The sequence below is a fragment of the Dama dama genome, chromosome 32 (genome assembly GCF_033118175.1).
Source record: "Dama dama isolate Ldn47 chromosome 32, ASM3311817v1, whole genome shotgun sequence".
NCBI lineage: Eukaryota > Metazoa > Chordata > Mammalia > Artiodactyla > Cervidae > Dama > Dama dama.
In genome coordinates, this window is record NC_083712.1 from 38,977,020 (window position 1) to 38,994,766 (window position 17,747).

The 17,747-nt window shown below is 42.7% G+C and overlaps 1 protein-coding gene across 1 annotated transcript in view; it reads left to right on the plus strand.

Annotated features, from left to right (window-relative positions):
- ASH2L (ASH2 like, histone lysine methyltransferase complex subunit) overlaps window positions 1–17,747 on the plus strand; it is a 29,802-nt gene that overhangs the window by 10,564 nt on the left and 1,491 nt on the right. Inside the window, exons 7-14 of the mRNA XM_061134876.1 lie at window positions 425–520; window positions 1,206–1,281; window positions 3,419–3,512; window positions 4,200–4,417; window positions 11,308–11,475; window positions 11,767–11,960; window positions 16,244–16,336; window positions 17,584–17,682. Coding sequence (XP_060990859.1) covers window positions 425–520; window positions 1,206–1,281; window positions 3,419–3,512; window positions 4,200–4,417; window positions 11,308–11,475; window positions 11,767–11,960; window positions 16,244–16,336; window positions 17,584–17,682 — 1,038 coding nt within the window. The remainder of the gene's footprint in view (window positions 1–424; window positions 521–1,205; window positions 1,282–3,418; window positions 3,513–4,199; window positions 4,418–11,307; window positions 11,476–11,766; window positions 11,961–16,243; window positions 16,337–17,583; window positions 17,683–17,747) is intronic.

A 17,747-nucleotide genomic window follows, 5' to 3' on the forward strand; every position in this document is an offset into this window, starting at 1 on the left:
GTCCATTGCAGTTTGGCAAGTATAGTTTTATGCCTAAATTGGAGACAGTTGTTTTCTTTGATTAAAAAAAGCAAACTCTGTTCTGAACATTATTGTCATTAGAGCACCTGGGGAGACATCAGTTGAAGCTGTTACCAGTGTGTATCTCTGTGAGGTGCAGGGGTGAGTGAGGGTTATGAAGGATGGTGGCTCTCATTTTTTCAAGTTTCTCTACTGTTTGTATTTTTTGATAGTCATGGATTAGTTTTCTAGTCAAGGAAAAACAATACTGGTGTGTGTTGGGTTTTGTTTTTTTTTTTCCAGGGGGCAGGGTGTTGGTATTGAGATTTGGAGATTACACCTGGGAATTGGGAGTTAGGGGTTAATCATCCATTCAGTTTAAGTATAAAATTTCCAGTAACACTAAAATACTGTTTCCTTTTAGAGTAAAGAAAGAGATGTGTTCTTAGTAAAGGAACACCCTGATCCAGGGAGTAAGGACCCAGAAGAAGATTACCCCAAGTTTGGCCTTCTGGACCAGGTACGTTAGTAGGCTTCACAGGCCCTTGTTTGATTTTTAAGCCACGGGGACAGAGAGAATCAGGCTGTGTTTACATTTGTGTATTTGCCACTTAAAATGCCTATGACCCGGTGGGCTCCAAATAAATGATGCTTATTCCATGTGAAAGAAAGAGCACTTCACCGTAAACTGGGAGGCCGGTGTGTTAGCTGTAGCTCTTCCCTAAATGTTATGACTTGACACATACCATTTTTATCTTCTTAAACTTCTGTTTCCTCACTTGTAACACAAATAGCCATTCCAAGTTATTTCTGATTTTCTTTCCACCTCAGATTTCATAGAGATTCAGATTTCTGTCTTTTCTTGTAAAATGTGAAGCTCTGGCCACACTGGGCCTGGATTCTCACAGGGAGGTCTGCCCTTGGTCGTCTACCATGCCTCCCCATCCCCCTCCAGCACCCCCAGCCTGGCTCAGCCTGACTCTGAAAGCACTTCCGTCCTCACCCTTGGCTGCCTCACACATGTGACTTGCTGATCCCTGAAGCATCCAAGTTTGGGACCTCTGCAGGCTTCAGAGTCTAGGTTGCCATTCTGTTAGAATTTCTCCTGGTGTGTGTTTTTTTTTTTTTTTTTTCTTTTTTTTTGAGCATTGCCAGGCTGGTTTGATTTGGTAGCCACCCTCTATAATTGAATATTTTCCCTCTAGGATCTTAGTAACATCGGTCCTGCTTATGACAACCAAAAACAGAGTGGTGCCGTGTCTACCAGTGGGAACCTAAATGGTGAGTGTTTCAGTGTCTCATGGACTAAATGTTTGTAAGCTGTTGAATCCACATGTGCCTAGAATTGGGCAGTCTTTGGACTGACCCTTGACTAGGTATTTATTAAGGTGCTTTAAAGTCCAAATCTCGATTTTTAGGGGCTAGCCACGGATTTGAGAGATGGTTGTAGAGGAGAAATTTTTGTCACTTTGCACCACAGTTTGGTCTTAAGTGAAACGTTTAACGTAAAACAAGCTACAATTTTAAGGTCAGATTTACTAAATTTGTGTTCGACTCCCCATCTGTATCTTCATAACTAACACTTAATTTAGGTTCACATGCTTTGCACTCAAGTTTCCTTAATTCTACTGTTATTTAGCTTCCGACCTGTCTTCTGATTTTTCTTGCCCTAAATCTTCAGCTTATGCACATGACAGCATTTCTGTGTTGACTACCCAATGTAGCATGTTTTTCTATCTAACCTGTCTAAGAGCAGGACAGCCCTTTGCTACTAATGGCAACAAGTTGAAAGCAGGTATAATGGGGAGGTAGCCAGCTCTTCATCTGACATACTGTGTCATTACCTTCTCTTCTGGAGTGGTAGGGTCTTAAATGTGTAATCATTTCCACTGTTACTAATATAACTAAGTGTGTTGTTCATCTCTTTATGCTATTTTTCCCCCTTTTGTTAAAATTTGAGGAATACATGGTGCCACTTCTGTTCTTACAGGTGGAGCCTCTTTTGGAGGTGAATTCCTCCTCTGTCTTCTTTCAGCCTCTCAGACTTAAGTATTTTGTGGTTTGGAAAATGCTTTTTGCTGAGTTGTGATAGAAGCTGAAACTGAGTTAAGACTGTAAAGCCTTGTGGAGTTGGTGGCAGTAGCACTCGATATGAAACAGTAGTTCCAGTTAAATGTTAGTAATTGGAAGCTTGTACGTTGTCACATTCTGCCTGACACGGCCAGCAGTCCCCTTAGTGTTGCTTATTTTTTCAATGTGGATCTAAAACTTGTCTCAAAATAATTGAAATGCAATGCCAATAAAACCTTAATAGTTTTTTGGTTAAGGTAACACACTGTAGAAATGTTGATGTTGTAACAGTTCAACATTAAGCCTTTTATGAGGACAGGATGACACCCGATATGTTCATAAAAGGAAGTTCAGCATAAATCTGGTCCTGTCTGTGCAGAATGTGACCTGCCTTCAACGTCTTGATCCTCTTTTTATTGCAGCAGAACTGCTGATAATTTCCAAGCTTGCCCCAAATTAAGATATAGTACTTCGTGCAGTTGTTTACCTAAAGGTGTTTTCCTACAGTTCAGGGATGTTTCCTGGAAGTTGGAAAAACAAACTAATTGAGAGGAATGACAACTGGACAAAAATTTCAAAGTACCTATTTCAGAAATGCCCAAGGTAGTATTCCTTGTGGCTTTTATAAATTCTCTCTCTGTATTTTGTCTTAATTTCACAAGCCAGATTCATCTAACCTATGATGCACTGGCACAATTTTAATCATTGTAAAGATTGCCTACTAAAAAAGCCACCTTTCCTCCTTGTGTCATGTACAACCACACCAGATGTCTAGCAGCACTGAGGAGAAACACCTTTTTAGTATTTCCGTTTTTTGTTTCCACGTTTGGTGCACTTCTGTGTTGTTGGAAGTTCAAGTTCAGCGCTTTAGCAGATCCTGTGCCTCTCTCGTGTTTATGGACTATGCCATGTGTAGTTCACGCAAGCAAGCATCCCTTCAGTGAGGATGTTCTCCTTATGGATGTTTGTATTGATTTGAGTGGGAAAAAGACTGTGCACACAGTTATTTCTAGCTGTGGGTGTCTGCAGTCTGAGTGAGTGAAAATGCATTTGTGTCACATCCTTGGAACGTGTTCCAGGAGTTGCAGCTCATTTAAGAAGCGAAGAGCACAACTGTAACCCGGGCATCGTTGGTGCTGGGCTCACTGGAGTCGCTGCCAGAACACAGCGTTCTGGGCTGGGAGCCACCCAGCAGACTCGGGCGAACCAGGGTGTGCAGTCCAGTATGCTTCCGGGCAAGAATTCCTGTGGTGTCACACAAATGCATGCTGGGAGTGTTTGTCCCTGGGGAGAGTCCCACGGGGTGTCTGTCACAGCTCACGGAAAGTGATCTGCCTTCTCTTCAAAGGAGGAATCGCAGCAGGAAGCAGCGGGAAAGGCAGAGGAGCCAAGCGCAAACAGCAGGATGGCAGCACCGCGGGGACCACCAAGAAGGCCCGGAGGTGAACACCCCCCCACGGCAGAGGGCTGCAGAGCCCCCAGGGAGGGGAGAGATCAGCTGTCTGCGGGCACAGCCTGTCCCTTTTCCTCAAATCTTAAACAGTTTGAGGGGTATATTAGCCCCAGACTAGGTGCCGTGCTTGGGGAACTTGTTTCTAAATGAAACAGCCCCAGGGCAGCACCCTGTGGTGACTGACCGGGAGTGAAGTTCCGCTAAGGCGGCCTGAGAAAGGACAGATGGACCAAGGGCAGTGAAACAAACCAATATTGAACGTCAGCCCTTTGACAGTAAACTTTCTGCCTCTCCCCCAATAGCTCTTCCCCTCACTTTGTTTAGTCCTGGGGTGACGAAAGCCAGGTCATTTCTTATTCAGACTGGAAACAGGTAGTAGGTGTTCATATCGCTGAGTTTCTGTTCATTAGTCATAGTAATAAATATGCTGAAGGAAACCGCTCTTGTTCCTCTTCACCCTGTATCCCCTGGCTTAGTTTCGTACTAAGATGAAGTAGTTTTCATTTCCCCGTCTTGCCTGCAGAGGGCAGAATGATCGATTTGAATAATGAAAAACATTTGAAGTTGCCAGTGTTCCAGTTGAGATTGAATACAGCAGAGGCCTATCTTGACAGAATTGAAGGCACGTGAGCTAGAGGGGTTGTGGTTTCTTGATTTTATTTTTTCCTTTCTGCAGTGACCCTTTGTTTTCTGCTCAGCGTCTTCCCCCTCATGGCTACCCCTTGGAACACCCGTTTAACAAAGATGGCTATCGCTATATTCTAGCTGAGCCTGATCCCCACGCCCCTGACCCTGAGAAGCTCGAGCTCGACTGCTGGGCAGGAAAACCAATTCCTGGAGACCTCTACAGAGCCTGCTTATACGAACGGGTTTTGTTAGCCCTCCATGATCGAGGTGGGTAAGCTGTTAATGTTCGTGCTGGTTCCTGTGTTGCTCAGAACTACTGTCGTCAGCTCTGTCCTGTCTAGAATTAGACGGACGTGCCAGTCTAATCCTCACACCTCTCTAGCTAGACTCAGCCAGAATGCAAGAAGTCATTTCCTTCTTTATCTGTTCTTATAAGCTCTAGCCATTTATATACAGAATAATTTTTTTTAATTTTCTATTTTGAACTAATTTTAACTTACAGTAAAGTTGCAAAAATAATACAATTTCCATATTGAAAGTGAAAGTGTTAGTCGCTCAGTCATGTCCAACTCAGTGACCCGATGGACCATATAGCCTGCCAGGCTCCTCTGTTAATGGAATTTTCCAGTCGGGAGTACTGGAGTGGGTAGCCATTTCCTTCTCCAGGGGGTCTTCCTGACCCAGGGATCGAACCTGGCATCTCCCGCGTTGCAGGCAGATTCTTTACCGTCTGAGCCACCAGGCCGCAAAACACAAAATACTAGAACTTTCATATATCCTTCATCAAATTTCTCCTAATGGTGAGATCTTACACAGCCACAGAACAGTTATCAAAGCCAGGAGATGGGACTGCCTTGGAGGCCCAGTGGCTACGAATCTGAGTTTCCACTGCAGGGGGCGAAGGGTTCAATCCTCAGCTGCTCAGCGCAGCCAGAAAAAAAAACAACAAACCCACAAACCCAGGAGATTAATATTAGTAAATACTCTGAATGAAGCCAAAGACTTTATAAATTTCACCAGTGTTCCACTAATGCCTCTTTTCTAGGATCTCACATTGCTTTTAATTATTTCTTCTTGCAGTGTTAATCAACTACATTTTGACTGTTCCTCAGTGAGGGTCTGACTTTTTTTCTTGATTAGACTGAGGTTGTAAGAACTCTGCACACATAGACCCTTCCCACTGCATCATCTCTGTAGGCTCATGATGTCTGTCTTGTTACCAGTTGTGTGGGCACAGTCATTTGGCACTCTCTACTCTTTCCCTTTGTAGTTAATACATATCTTAGGGAAAGATCCTTCGAGGTTATGCAAATATCCTGTTTCTCTAAAGTTTCGCCCACTAATTTTAGCATCCATTTGTGGATCTTGTTGTTAGTGTGGTGTTTGCCTAATTGTTTGCTATTTCTTCCTTTCTCTATTTAATTATTTAATTGATTATTTTTATCAGTGTGGACTCAACACATATTTACTTATTTTGTAGGCTATATTTTATTTTGTCATTCAAATTATTCCAGCTTTGGTCATTAGGAGCTTCTTTAGGTTGGTTCCTGTGGGTTTTTTGGGTTTTTTTTTTTGGACGTATAATTGACTTATAATATTAGTTTCAGGTTTATAACATAGTGGTTCAGTGTTCTTATAGATTGTACTCAAAGTTATTACAAAGTAATGGCTATGTTGTCTGATGCTGTACAATATATTCTCATAGCCTATTGGGTTATACATAGTGGTTTGTACCCCTTGGTCCTCTACCTGTATCTTGCCCGTCCCCTCTTCCCTCATGCACTTCTGGTAACCCCTAGTATGTTCTCTATATCTGTGGATCTCTTTCTTGTTTCACACATTCATTTGGTTTTTTAGATTCCACATATAAATGATAGCAGAATACTTTTTCTCTGACTTATTTCGCTGAGCATAATGCCCTCCGGGTCCATCTAACATTGTTGCCGTTGGAATGTCTTGTGTCCTGTTGATGAGCCCCATCATTTATTTTCCCTTACTTACTGGCGTCACAAGTTGGTTGTTTCTGGTTCATCTCACATTTTCCGTGCTACAGGCCAAGGATCAGCTTCTTCTCCAGGGAGCCCAGATTCCTTTGATTGGGAAACAGCCTCAGAAGTGAAGATGTGAGCGTTCAGTATGCTCGCTGTTACTGGGTGGTATTCCGGGCTCCCTCGGTGGACCCAGATGGAAAATACATGTCTGCGTCGTAACCGACACACACATACATGCCTGTACCGAGTTTATTCTGCCGCCTTGGATTGTAATCAAACGCTGTAGGGTCTGCAGTCGTAAAATTAAAAGATGCTTGCTCCTTGGAAGGAAAGCTGTGACAAACTTGAACAGTGTATTAAAAATCAGAGGCATCCCTTTGCCGACAAAGGTCTGTATAGTCAAAACTGTGATTTTTCTAGTAGTCATGTATGGATCTGAGCATTAGACTATAAAGAAAGCTGAGCCCTGAAGAATTGATGCTTTTGAACTGTGGTACTGGAGGAGACTTTTGCAAGTTCTTTGGACTGCAAGGAGATGAAAACCAGTCAATTCTAAAAGAAATCGGTCCTGAGTATTCATCGGAAGGACTGATGCTAAAGCTGAAGCTCCAGCACTTTAGCCACGTGATGCGAAGAGCTAACTCATTGGAAAAGATCCTGATGCTGGGAAAGATTGAGGAGGAGAAGGGGATGACTGAAGACTAGATGGTTGGATGGCATCATCGACTCAATGGACATGAGTTTGAGCAAACTGGAGATAGTGAAGGACAGGGAAGCCTGGTGTGCTGCAGTCTCTGGGGTCGCAGAGTCAGACATGACTGAGCGTTGAACAACCACCATGGAGTCGTTGCAGCCTTCCACCTTTCTGTGTTTGTGACTTCTTTCTGGAGCAGTGAGAAACCTGACTCTAATTATCTACAGTACATTTTCTTTCTTATTCATGTTGAATGTGCATACAAGGTGGTTTGAGAATCGCAGACCTTGTAGGAAGCATCCACTGATTAGATTACAGCGTGTACATACAGCTGTTTCTGCCTCAGCCTTGCACTATCCCGTGTGGGTACTGTTGACTTAGAAGATGAGTTCTTTGCTTCCCCACATCCTTCAGCGTGGTCACGACGTCCGTTTGTGATGTGGGCGGGCGTATGCGTTAGTGTTGGTGTGCCATGTGGGGCTCTCCTGCCTGCTGGGGGCGTGGGGGGGGCGGCGGGGAAGGGTACATGTGACCTTACTGGGGTCCTGAAAGTTACTGCTCTTCACTGAGGTTTGCTCAGTCACCCCCTCCGCAGCCCTGCTGCCCGGTTCTCATTGCCTCCTTTTCCCCCACTGCTTTCCCACACCCTGTGTACTTAGCCAGTGTCTTTCATTTCTAGTTCATCCTGGCTGTGTTTTTTCTGCAGAGATGAGCACACACATGTATTTTCTTTGCTCCTTTTTTCTTTTTTGGTACATGAAAGGCAGCATACTGTAGAGAGTCTTGCATTTTGCTTCATGCAGTTACTCCAGACTATTTCAAAGAGCTTGTCCACTTTGTTTTTTTTTTTCATTTTTTTAGCTTTATGATATACCACTATGTGGATGTACATGGTGTATTCAGCCACTTTGAACATGGGCACTTAGGTTGTTTCTAGGATTTTGGATTGACAGACAAGCAGGGGGTAGCTTTGGTGTGTGTTTGTGTTTGTGTGTGTATTGGTGGTGGTGTATTTTCCAAGGTAGAATTCTAGAAGTGGAATTGCTGAACCAAAATAAGTATATACGTAGTTTTGTTAAATATTGCTAAGTTTCCCGCTGTGCTGGTTTGCATTTCCACCAGCAATGTAGAGAATGTTTGTTTCCACATAACCTCACAGACAGAAGATTTCCTAGGTATTAATTTTGGCCCGTCTGAGAGGTGACAAATGGAGTCTCAGGGTTTTGTGTTTCTTTGAATGTTATTTTCTTTTTTGAGTTGTTACCTTGTGAATTAGGTTCGTGTTTTTTTATTTCCCCTGTTTCTGTTGGGAGTTTGATCTTTTGTCCCTTCATATGTTAGGGATGTTAGTTAGCCCTTTGTCTGTGGTATATATTATAAACATTTTCTCCTGGTTTGTCAGTTGTCTTTTGACTTTGTATATGACTTTTTTGAAATGTGAAACTATTTTTAACATATAATAGTTCTTTTAATGGCATGATTTATTCAGTTATTAAGAGAATAGCATTCATTATCCTTTAGGATGTGAAAGTGAATTTAAAGAAACTGCTTTTAGACAGGTGTACTTCTTGAATTTTTTTGTTGTTTTTCTGGAGTATTAATGCAAATTCCAAATAGTATATTATTTCACCCATAAATATCTCAGTATTTATCTCCAACAAATATGATTATGATTTTGATATGATTTTTAAAAACATAACCACTATGCCATTATGTTACCTAATGAGGTGAAAAATAATTTCTTAATTATTCCATACTCAGTTCACATTTCCATGGTCATTTAAAATATGCCTCTTTCAGTTGTTTCTTTTAATTAAATCTGAACACATCCATATAGTTATTTCATTAGGAAGCCCTTCATTCTTTCTTTTTTTTAAAAATTTTCTAATTTTTTCAAAATTTATTTATTTGTTGGCTGTGCTGGGTCCTTGTTGTTGTGTGACGCCTTTCATTAGTTGTGGTGCTCAGGCTCCTCATTGCAGCGGCCTCTTATCCTGAGGCCTGGGCTGCAGGGCACGCGGGCTTCGGTAGTTGTGGTGCACAGGCTTAGCTGCTCCGAGCATGTGGGATCTGCCTGGATCAGGGATCGAATCCCTGACCCTGGCATCTGCAGGCAGATTCTTAACGCCTGGACCACCAGGGAAGTCCCCTTCATTATTTCTTGAATTGGTGCTAAAAGCTGTAACTCTTGTACTGATGCTTGTCAATCGAAAGTGAAGGAAACATAGTGAAATCACTTGGACATAATCTCTTGGTGTAATAACCGTCGTAGGATTGACTCCTGCTAGTGACAAGCATACATGGAGAGTAGGGAAGGGCCAGATAAGTGACGTCCGGATTTAAGCAGTGATCCTTGTCTTGTTTCACTATTTCACTATTAGCTGTAATTCTGGAGGGGAGAAAAAGGGAGACCATTGGCCCTTAGCAGTGACTTGTTAGAACTTAGTACATAGGATGGTAGTGGCTCCCGCTGCTTGTGCTGAGCCTTTTAAAACTTAACCGTCTATATAGTATCTTTTAAACTTTATTTTGAAGTTATCTCAGATTTATTATTTTTTAAAGAAAGTGAAAGTGTTAGTAGCTCAGTCGTGTCCAACTCTTTGTGACCCCGTGGACTGTAGCCCACCAGGCTTCTCTGTCCATCGACTTCTCTAGGCAAGAATACTGGAGTGGGTTGCCATTCCCTTCTCCAGGGGATCTTCCCGACCCAGGGATCAAACCTGGATCTTATGCATTACAGGCAGATTCTTTACGATCTGAGCCACCAGGAGAGCCAGATTATTACTGTTTTTTAAGAAATGATTTACGTGTTTATCTGGCTGTGTGGGGTATTAGTCGTGCTGGGTCTGCACTGCAGTGCACGTGGGCTTAGTTGCTTCGTGGCGAGTGGGATCGTAGTTTCCTGACCAGGGATGGCACCTGCATCCCCTGCATTGCAAGGCAGATTCCCAACCCCTGGACCACCAGGCAAGTCCCCTCAGATTTATTTCTTAAGAAAGTTGTAAGAACTGTAGGAAATTTGTTGGGTTTTTTTTTCCTGAACCGCTTGAGAGTAAGTTGCCATGATGTCCTTCCAACCAGTGAGAGGTTTATTTTGTGTTTCTTATAGACAGGACATTCTCTTTTGTGTTCTCTAGTGCTGCACAGTGAATCGCCATAAAACTTAGCAGTCTAAAACTGCCAGTGTTTATCAGCCCACAGTTTCTGAGGGTTAGGAATCTGGGAGCAGCTTAGCTGTGTGGCCTGGCTCGAGAAAACTCAGGAGGCTGCCGTTAAGCTCCCAGCTGGGGCTGACAAGTCTCTTTCCAAGACGGCTCAGTCACGCAGCTTTGATGGGACGCTCTCAGATCCTCACTTGTGGTCCTTTCCACAGACTGCTGATTTGTCCTCATCCCTGGAAGCTGTGGAGAGTTCATGGACTGTATAGTCCATGGGGTCACAAAGAGTTGGACACAACTGAGCAACTTTCACTTTCGCTGGAAGCTAACTTCTCCCAGAGCAGGTGATCAGGGAGCCGTAAAGTGTTTGACCCATCTTAAAGTTGGGCAGTCACTTCAACTTGATTTTATTTGGAAATTGTCACTAAATTCATTCCACACTCAAGTGGAGAGAAGTTAGACTCCATCCCTTGACAGGAAGAATATCAAAAGAACTAGTAGTTATTTTTTAAACTTACCTTCCTATAGAACCAGTACACAACCACCAAAGGCTGAAAGTTAGCATCCAGTTACTACCATCCGATCCTCAGATTCTGTGCAGGTTTCTCCAGATGATCTAGTGTGTCCATTATAGCAAAAGCATCCAGTTGAAAATCATTTGCTGCATTTAGTTGTTGTAATTCTTAATTCTGCTTCAGCCTGGAAGAGTTTCTTCATCTTTCCTAGACTTTGACCTTGACACTTCTGAAAATGAAGAGACCAGTTATTTTACAGAGTATCCCACAGTTTAGTTTCATCTGGTTCCTTGTGATCCAAGTTCTGCATTCTCGACAGGAGCATCACAGAAATGGTCGCACATACTACATCCTCTCATTATGGTTCTTGTAACGTGATCATAGATGGTGTTCACACTTGGGGGAGCTGAGTACAGGACATGGGAGGATTCTGCTATTTTTGAAAGCTTGAAATTGTTTCAAATAAAATGTCTTCTAAAGGATGATTTAGTCATGTCAGGATCCAAACACAGTTGTATTTTAGGGAATAGACAGTATAATTAATTTAACCTGCTGTCTTAAATAATCATATAATAACAACTGGCTACTTGACAGCTTTTTTCCTTTTTCTTTCTTTCTCTGCCTTCATCTGTATCTTGAGATTTTTAACTCCTAAACTAATATTTCAAATTCCTAACTTGATATTTCTGATTTTTAATTTTGCTTAACTGGAGGGTAAGAGATTTCGTGTTTTTGTGGCTGTTGTCTCCAAGTATTTCAAATAAGTTGCAGGCTTTTCTTTTCATCTCCATTACTGTAGCTCCCCAGTTAAAGATCTCCGATGACCGGCTGACTGTGGTTGGCGAGAAGGGCTACTCTATGGTTCGGGCTTCTCATGGGGTTCGGAAAGGTGCCTGGTACTTTGAAATCACAGTGGATGAGATGCCGCCAGACACTGCGGCCAGGCTGGGCTGGTCGCAGCCGTTAGGTAAGCCGGGGCTGTGATACGGACATGGCGACAGGTGGAGAGGTGTCTCTCGTCTGGCTGGTCTTCATGACTTTGGGGCTTATTGGATTGTGGGCATAATGTTCAATTCCTGAGGGTTTAGGTAGGTTGAAGTTCCTAGGAATATTTTTATAATTCATTGCTTGTGAGAAATAGTTTATTAGCAGTTTGACAAAATGGGTAAAAAAATTAAAAAGGAGTAGAATCTTTTCTTTTAGCAGGCCAGAGTTGACTTGCAGTCCTAACTTGCTGTGTATGTTTTTATTGGAACAGGTAACCTTCAGGCTCCCTTAGGTTATGATAAATTTAGTTATTCTTGGCGGAGCAAAAAGGGAACCAAATTCCACCAATCCATTGGCAAACACTACTCTTCTGGCTATGGACAGGGAGACGTCCTGGGATTTTATATCAATCTTCCTGAAGATACAGAGACAGCCAAGTCACTGCCCGATACCTACAAGGATAAGGTGAGTCTGTCCTCCTGAGAGATTCCTGGGGTTGAAGACCAGTGGCAGCCAATACCTGTAGCTGCATGTTCTCTTGATGCTTATCTTTCCCAACATTTCATTTTGTAAATTTTAAGACATAACACAGTTCAAAAAATTTAAAAGTAGGCGTCCAAATACCCAATACCTAGATTCTTCCATTATCATATATTATCCAGGGACTTCCCTGGTGGTCCCATGGGTAATAATCCACTTTGAAGTACAGGGAATGGGGGTTTGATCCCTGGTTGGGGAACTAGTTGCCACAGAACAGCTAAGCCCGTGCTCCGCAATGAAGGTCCTATGTGCCACAAATAACTTACTCAGCCAAATAAGTTTATAAAAACCATGTTATCCATTCATTCTTCCCACCAAACCGGTCACCCGTTAATCCATGTTTTTTTAACCCCAACAAAGTAACGTCTGCCAAGTACTGCAGGGGGTTTCCCTTGTGGCTCAGCTGTTAAAGAATCCGCCTGCAGTGCGGGAGACCTGGGTTCTATCCCTGGGTTGGGAAGATCCTGTGGGGAAGGGAAAGGCTACCCACTCCAGTATTCTTTCCTGAAGAATTCCATGGACTGTATAGTCCATGAGGTCCCAAAGAGTCGGACACAACTGAAGAACTTTCACAGGTACTTCAGGATGCATATCATTCAGTTCAGTGCACTTCAGTCGCTCAGTCATGTCCAACTCTTTGCGACCCCATGAACCGCAGCACTCCAGGCCTCCCTGTCCATCACCAGCTCCTGCAGTTTACCCAAACTCATGTCCATGGAGTCAGTGATGCAGTCCAACCATCTCATCCTCTGTCGTCCCCTTCTCCTCCTGCCCTCAATCTTTCCCAGCATCAGGGTCTTTTCAAATGAGTCAGCTCTTCGCATCAAGTGGCCAAAGTATTGGAGTTTCAACTTCAACATCAGTCCTTCCAATGAACACCCAGGACTGAATCTCCTTTAGGATGGACTGGTTGGATCTCCTTGCAGTCCAAGGGACTCTCAAGAGTCTTCTCCAACACCACAGTTCAAAAGCATCAATTCTTCTGTGCTCAGCCTTCTTTATAGTCCAACTCTCACATTCATACATGACTACTGGAAAAACCATAACCTTGACTAGTTGGATCTTGTTGACAAAGTAATGTCTCTGCTTTTTAATGTGCTGTCTAGATTGGTCATAACTGTCCTTCCGAGGAATAGCATCTTTTAATTTCATAGTTGCAATCACCATCTGCAGTGATTTTGGAGCCCAAAAAAATAAAGTCAGCCACTCTTTCCCCATCTATTTGCCATGAAGTGATGGGACTGGGTGCCTTAATCTTAGTTATCTGAATGTTGAGTTTTAAGCCAACTTTTTCACTCTCCTCTTTCACTTTCATCAAGAGGCTGTTTAGTTCTTCCTCACTTTCTGCCATAAGGGTGGTGTAATCTGCATATCTGAGATTATTGACATTTCTTCCGGTAGTCTTGATTCCAGCTTGTGCTTCATCCAGCTCAGCATTTCTCATGATGTACTCTACATATAAGTTAAATAAGCAGGGTGACAATATACAGCCTTGACGTACTCCTTTTCCTATTTGGAACCAGTGTGTTGTTCCATGTCCATTTCTAACTGTTGCTTCCTGACCTGCATACAGATTTCTCAAGAGGCAGGTCAGGTGGTCTGGTATGCCCATCTCTTTCAGAATTTTCCACAGTTTGTTGTGATCCACACAGTCAATGGCTTTGGCATAGTCAATAAAGCAGAAATATTTTTTTTTTCTGGAACTCTCTTGCTTTCTTGATGATCCAGCAGATGTTGGCAATTTGATCTCTGGTTCCTCTGCCTTTTCTAAAACCAGCTTGAATATCTGGAAGTTCATGGTTCACGTATTGCTGAAGCCTGGCTTGCAGAATTTTGAGCATTACTTTACTAGCATGTAAGATGAGTGCAATTGTGTGGTCGTTTGAGCTTTCTTTGGTTTGGCCTTTCTTTGGGATTGGAATGAAAACTGACCTTTTCCAGTCCTGTGGCCACTGCTGAGTTTTCCAAATTTGCTGACATATTGAGTCCAGCACTTTCACAGCATCATCTTTTAGGATTTGAAATAGCTCAACTGGAATTACATCACCTCCACTAGCTTTGTTAGCCACTAAGGCCCACCTGACTTCACATTCCAGGATGTCTGGCTCTAGGTGAGTTACCGCATCATCATCATTATCTGGGTTGTAAAGATCTTTTTTGTACAGTTCTTCTGTGTATTCTTGCTACCGCTTCTTAATATCTTCTGCTTCTGTTAGGTCCATAGCATTTCCGTCCTTTATGGAGCCCATCTTTGCATGAAATGTTCCATTGGTATCTCTAATTTTCTTGAAGAGATCTCTAGTCTTTCCCATTCTGTTGTTTTCCTCTATTTCTTTGCATTGATCGCTGAGGAAGGCTTTCTTATCTCCTGTTGCTATTCTTTGGAACTCTGCATTCAGATGGGTATATCTTTCATTTTCTCCTTTTCTTTTAGCTTCTCTTCTTTTCACGGCTATTTATAAGGCCTCCTCAGACAATCATTTTGCTCTTTTGCATTTCTTTTTCTTGGGGATGGTCTTGATCCCTGTCTCCTGTATAATGTCAGGAACCTCCGACCATAGTTCATCAGGCACTCTATCAGATCTTTGCATATCATTAGCTAGAGTTTATCTTTGTTTGGGCTTCCCTGGTGAGTCAGCAGTAAAGAATCCTCCTGCATTGCAGGAGACGAGGGTTCTACACTGGGTCAGGAATACCCACTGGTGAAGGAAATGGCAATGCACTCCAATATTCTTGTCTGGGAAATCCCATGGACAGAAGAGCCTGGAGGGCTACAGTCTATAGGGTCACGAAGATTTGGACACAGGTTAGCAACTAAACAGCAACAATCTTTGTTTAGTCTTTTCTTTTGATAATAAAATTTACATAAAATGAAACATACAAATTTTAAGTGTATGTTCACGGAGTTTTGAGTTTGACCCAAACCCTGTGGAGATGTCCAATTTTCCACCCCAGGAAGTTCCCTCATACCCCATCCCAATCAGTCCCCAGCTTCTACCCCGCATTGAAGCAACCACTGTTGTGAATTTTTCCTTCATCACAATTCTGTTCCACTAGTTTTCTCTGCTCTTGAACTCAGGTAAATGGAATCATGGTGTGTGTGGTCTTGTGTCTGGCTCTTATTGTTTGGCATAGTTCTTTGAGGTTCTCCCGTGCTGTTACAGGACTCTCTGATCTTTTCCTTTCTACTGCAGAGTAGTTTCTATTGTCTGGTACCACAGTGCCTTTCCACATTCTTACTGACAGACACTGGGGCCGTTTCACGTTCCGGGTTATTATAAAGTTGCTGTGTATATTTTTGTACAGATCTTTTTTTCAACATGTTTTCATTTCTTTATAGTCATTGTCTAGAAATAGAATTACTAGGTAGTTACACATTTAGTTTTATAAGAAATTGTCAAAGTCTCCATTCCACTAATAGTGTGTGAGTGTTTTCGTTGCACTCATCCTTGCCAGCATTTGTTGTTTTCAAACTTAGTTTTAGCCACTTTGGTGGGTGTATAGTAGTATTTCATTTGGTTTAAATTGGCATTTCTTTGACTAATGATATTGAGCCGTTTTTCATGTTCCTACTGGTCATTCATCTTACTTTTGTGAAGTTTCTGTTCTGTAACTCCTATAACTCATTAAAAAGATGAACAACCCAATTTTTTTAAAAAGTCAAAATATTTGAACAGAAACTTCACAAAAGATGAATGGCCAGTACAACTACTCAATATCATTAGCCAGAGACATGATAATTTAAACCAAATGAAATACTACTACACAGCCTCCAAAGTGCCTAAATTTAAGGAAACTAAGATTCCACAAGCCACGTGGTGCAGCCCCCCAAAAGAAGAAAAGGTAAAAAAATTTACTGTCATATGTTTACCTGGAAGTAAATAGTTAAAGAGTCTTGGGAACCATAAGAAAGGAGTGACCCAGAGACTATGTATGGGAGAAACAGGTAGGGAGCTAGCAGGGAAGGAAGTGACCCCCCCAAGTCTTTAGTAAGGGCCTTTTATGAAGATGTTTAATAAGTGTGTACCATCTGGTAATTCTTAAGATGCACATGGTTCAAAGTATAACAAAGCTGACTCTGCAGAGATTTTAAATTTTGTTCAAAACACAGAAACTCATGCTATTTATGTGAATCTGGCCTTTTTTTTTTTTTTTCCATGATGATGTAGCTGCTGCTTCACTATTCCTTTTCTCTCTCGGTTTTCAAGGCTTTAATAAAGTTCAAGAGTTATTTGTATTTTGAAGAAAAAGACTTTGTGGATAAAGCAGAGAAAAGCCTAAAGCAGACTCCTCACAGTGAGGTGAGTCATGGTCATTAAATGTCAGAAGTAGAATTTGTTCCCTGGGCCCAAGCCCCTTCTTATGAAAGGGAGGGAACTAAGGCCCACGGCGCGGTGGGGGGATTTCTGCTGATAAAACAACAGCAGGGCCGACACACTCTCCTGCCTGCCGTGTTTGGTTCTTCCTGGGGTGCCTGCTGCCGCGAGAAGGCTCACCTGGGTTCTCGGAGGAAAGGATATAAAACAGCAGCTGAATAAGGATTGTCTGCAGGCAATCGAGGAAGCAAGTCAGAGATACCGATCCTTTATCAGAGCAGGGAGCAAGTGCAGAGGGGCGAACACTGGAGTAGCAGATGCTGGCCTTGCTATGTGATCCGGGGCACCATGAGCTCTGATGGCTTATTCAGTGTCTTCTAGAACTTTCCCCACCTCCCTTCTCCAGGGTTGTTGGGAATATGTTTGTCCAAGGTTACAGCACAATCAAAGAAGGGCTGGTGTATCTGAACCAACCACAAGGGCCAAAGATAGAAGGGGAAGGGGTGGAAGAAAAGTCCTGAGCTGGGGACATTCCTCCATAAAAATGCCGTGAAGCCACCTGTAATTGACAGTAATAGAAGCAAATGTGGGAGAATACACTTAGGATTCCGGTTGTTTTAGGGAAAAGTAGTGAAGGCAAGCAGTTAATTGAGCCAGAAAATACAGCCAGATGGAACATAGCTGTTTCTGGGAAGAAGAGGTAGAGAAGGGTCCTTCAGAAAAAGCAGCTTTTTCCGAAGTCCATCTCCGGTGGTTAAGAGAGAAAATTCAGGATAGTTTCAAGAGAGAAAGGACAAAGAAAGGAGAATTCCAGGACCTTGATAGAAGATCTGCAAGATTTTCAAAGTAGAAGTGCAGAAGGGAGGACTTGAGGCGAGGGAAGGGGACAAATAAATAAGCTTAAAAGGGTGTCGCTTCAAGGGGCCAGTGGAAGACCAGCTACTTTTCATAAATAGAATGAATAAGAGAAAGTGGAACTCTTTGGTGTAAGTAGCATAGGAAGTCAGAAACAGATGAACGTGAGCACCTGCTGCAACAATGCATGTGGATGCGCAGTGAAAACCCTAAGGTGTTGCGTACGTGTCAGCTGCTGCTGGTAAGCGAGCTGCCTGCTGTTCTTAGAGTCCCTTAGGCGGGCCGCCCCAAGCCGCCAGTGAAGTGTCCTCCAGCAGAGCTCGTTTTAGTGTGTTCTTTTTTGAAATTCTGAAGTAAAACCATGGTTTCCGTTTCAGATAATTTTTTATAAAAATGGTGTCAATCAAGGTGTGGCTTACAAAGACATCTTTGAGGGGGTTTACTTTCCGGCCATCTCCCTGTACAAGAGCTGCACGGTACGTACCCCCTGTTCGTCCTGCAAACACGGCTCGAGAGAGATGGGTGGGCCGTCATGGTCCAA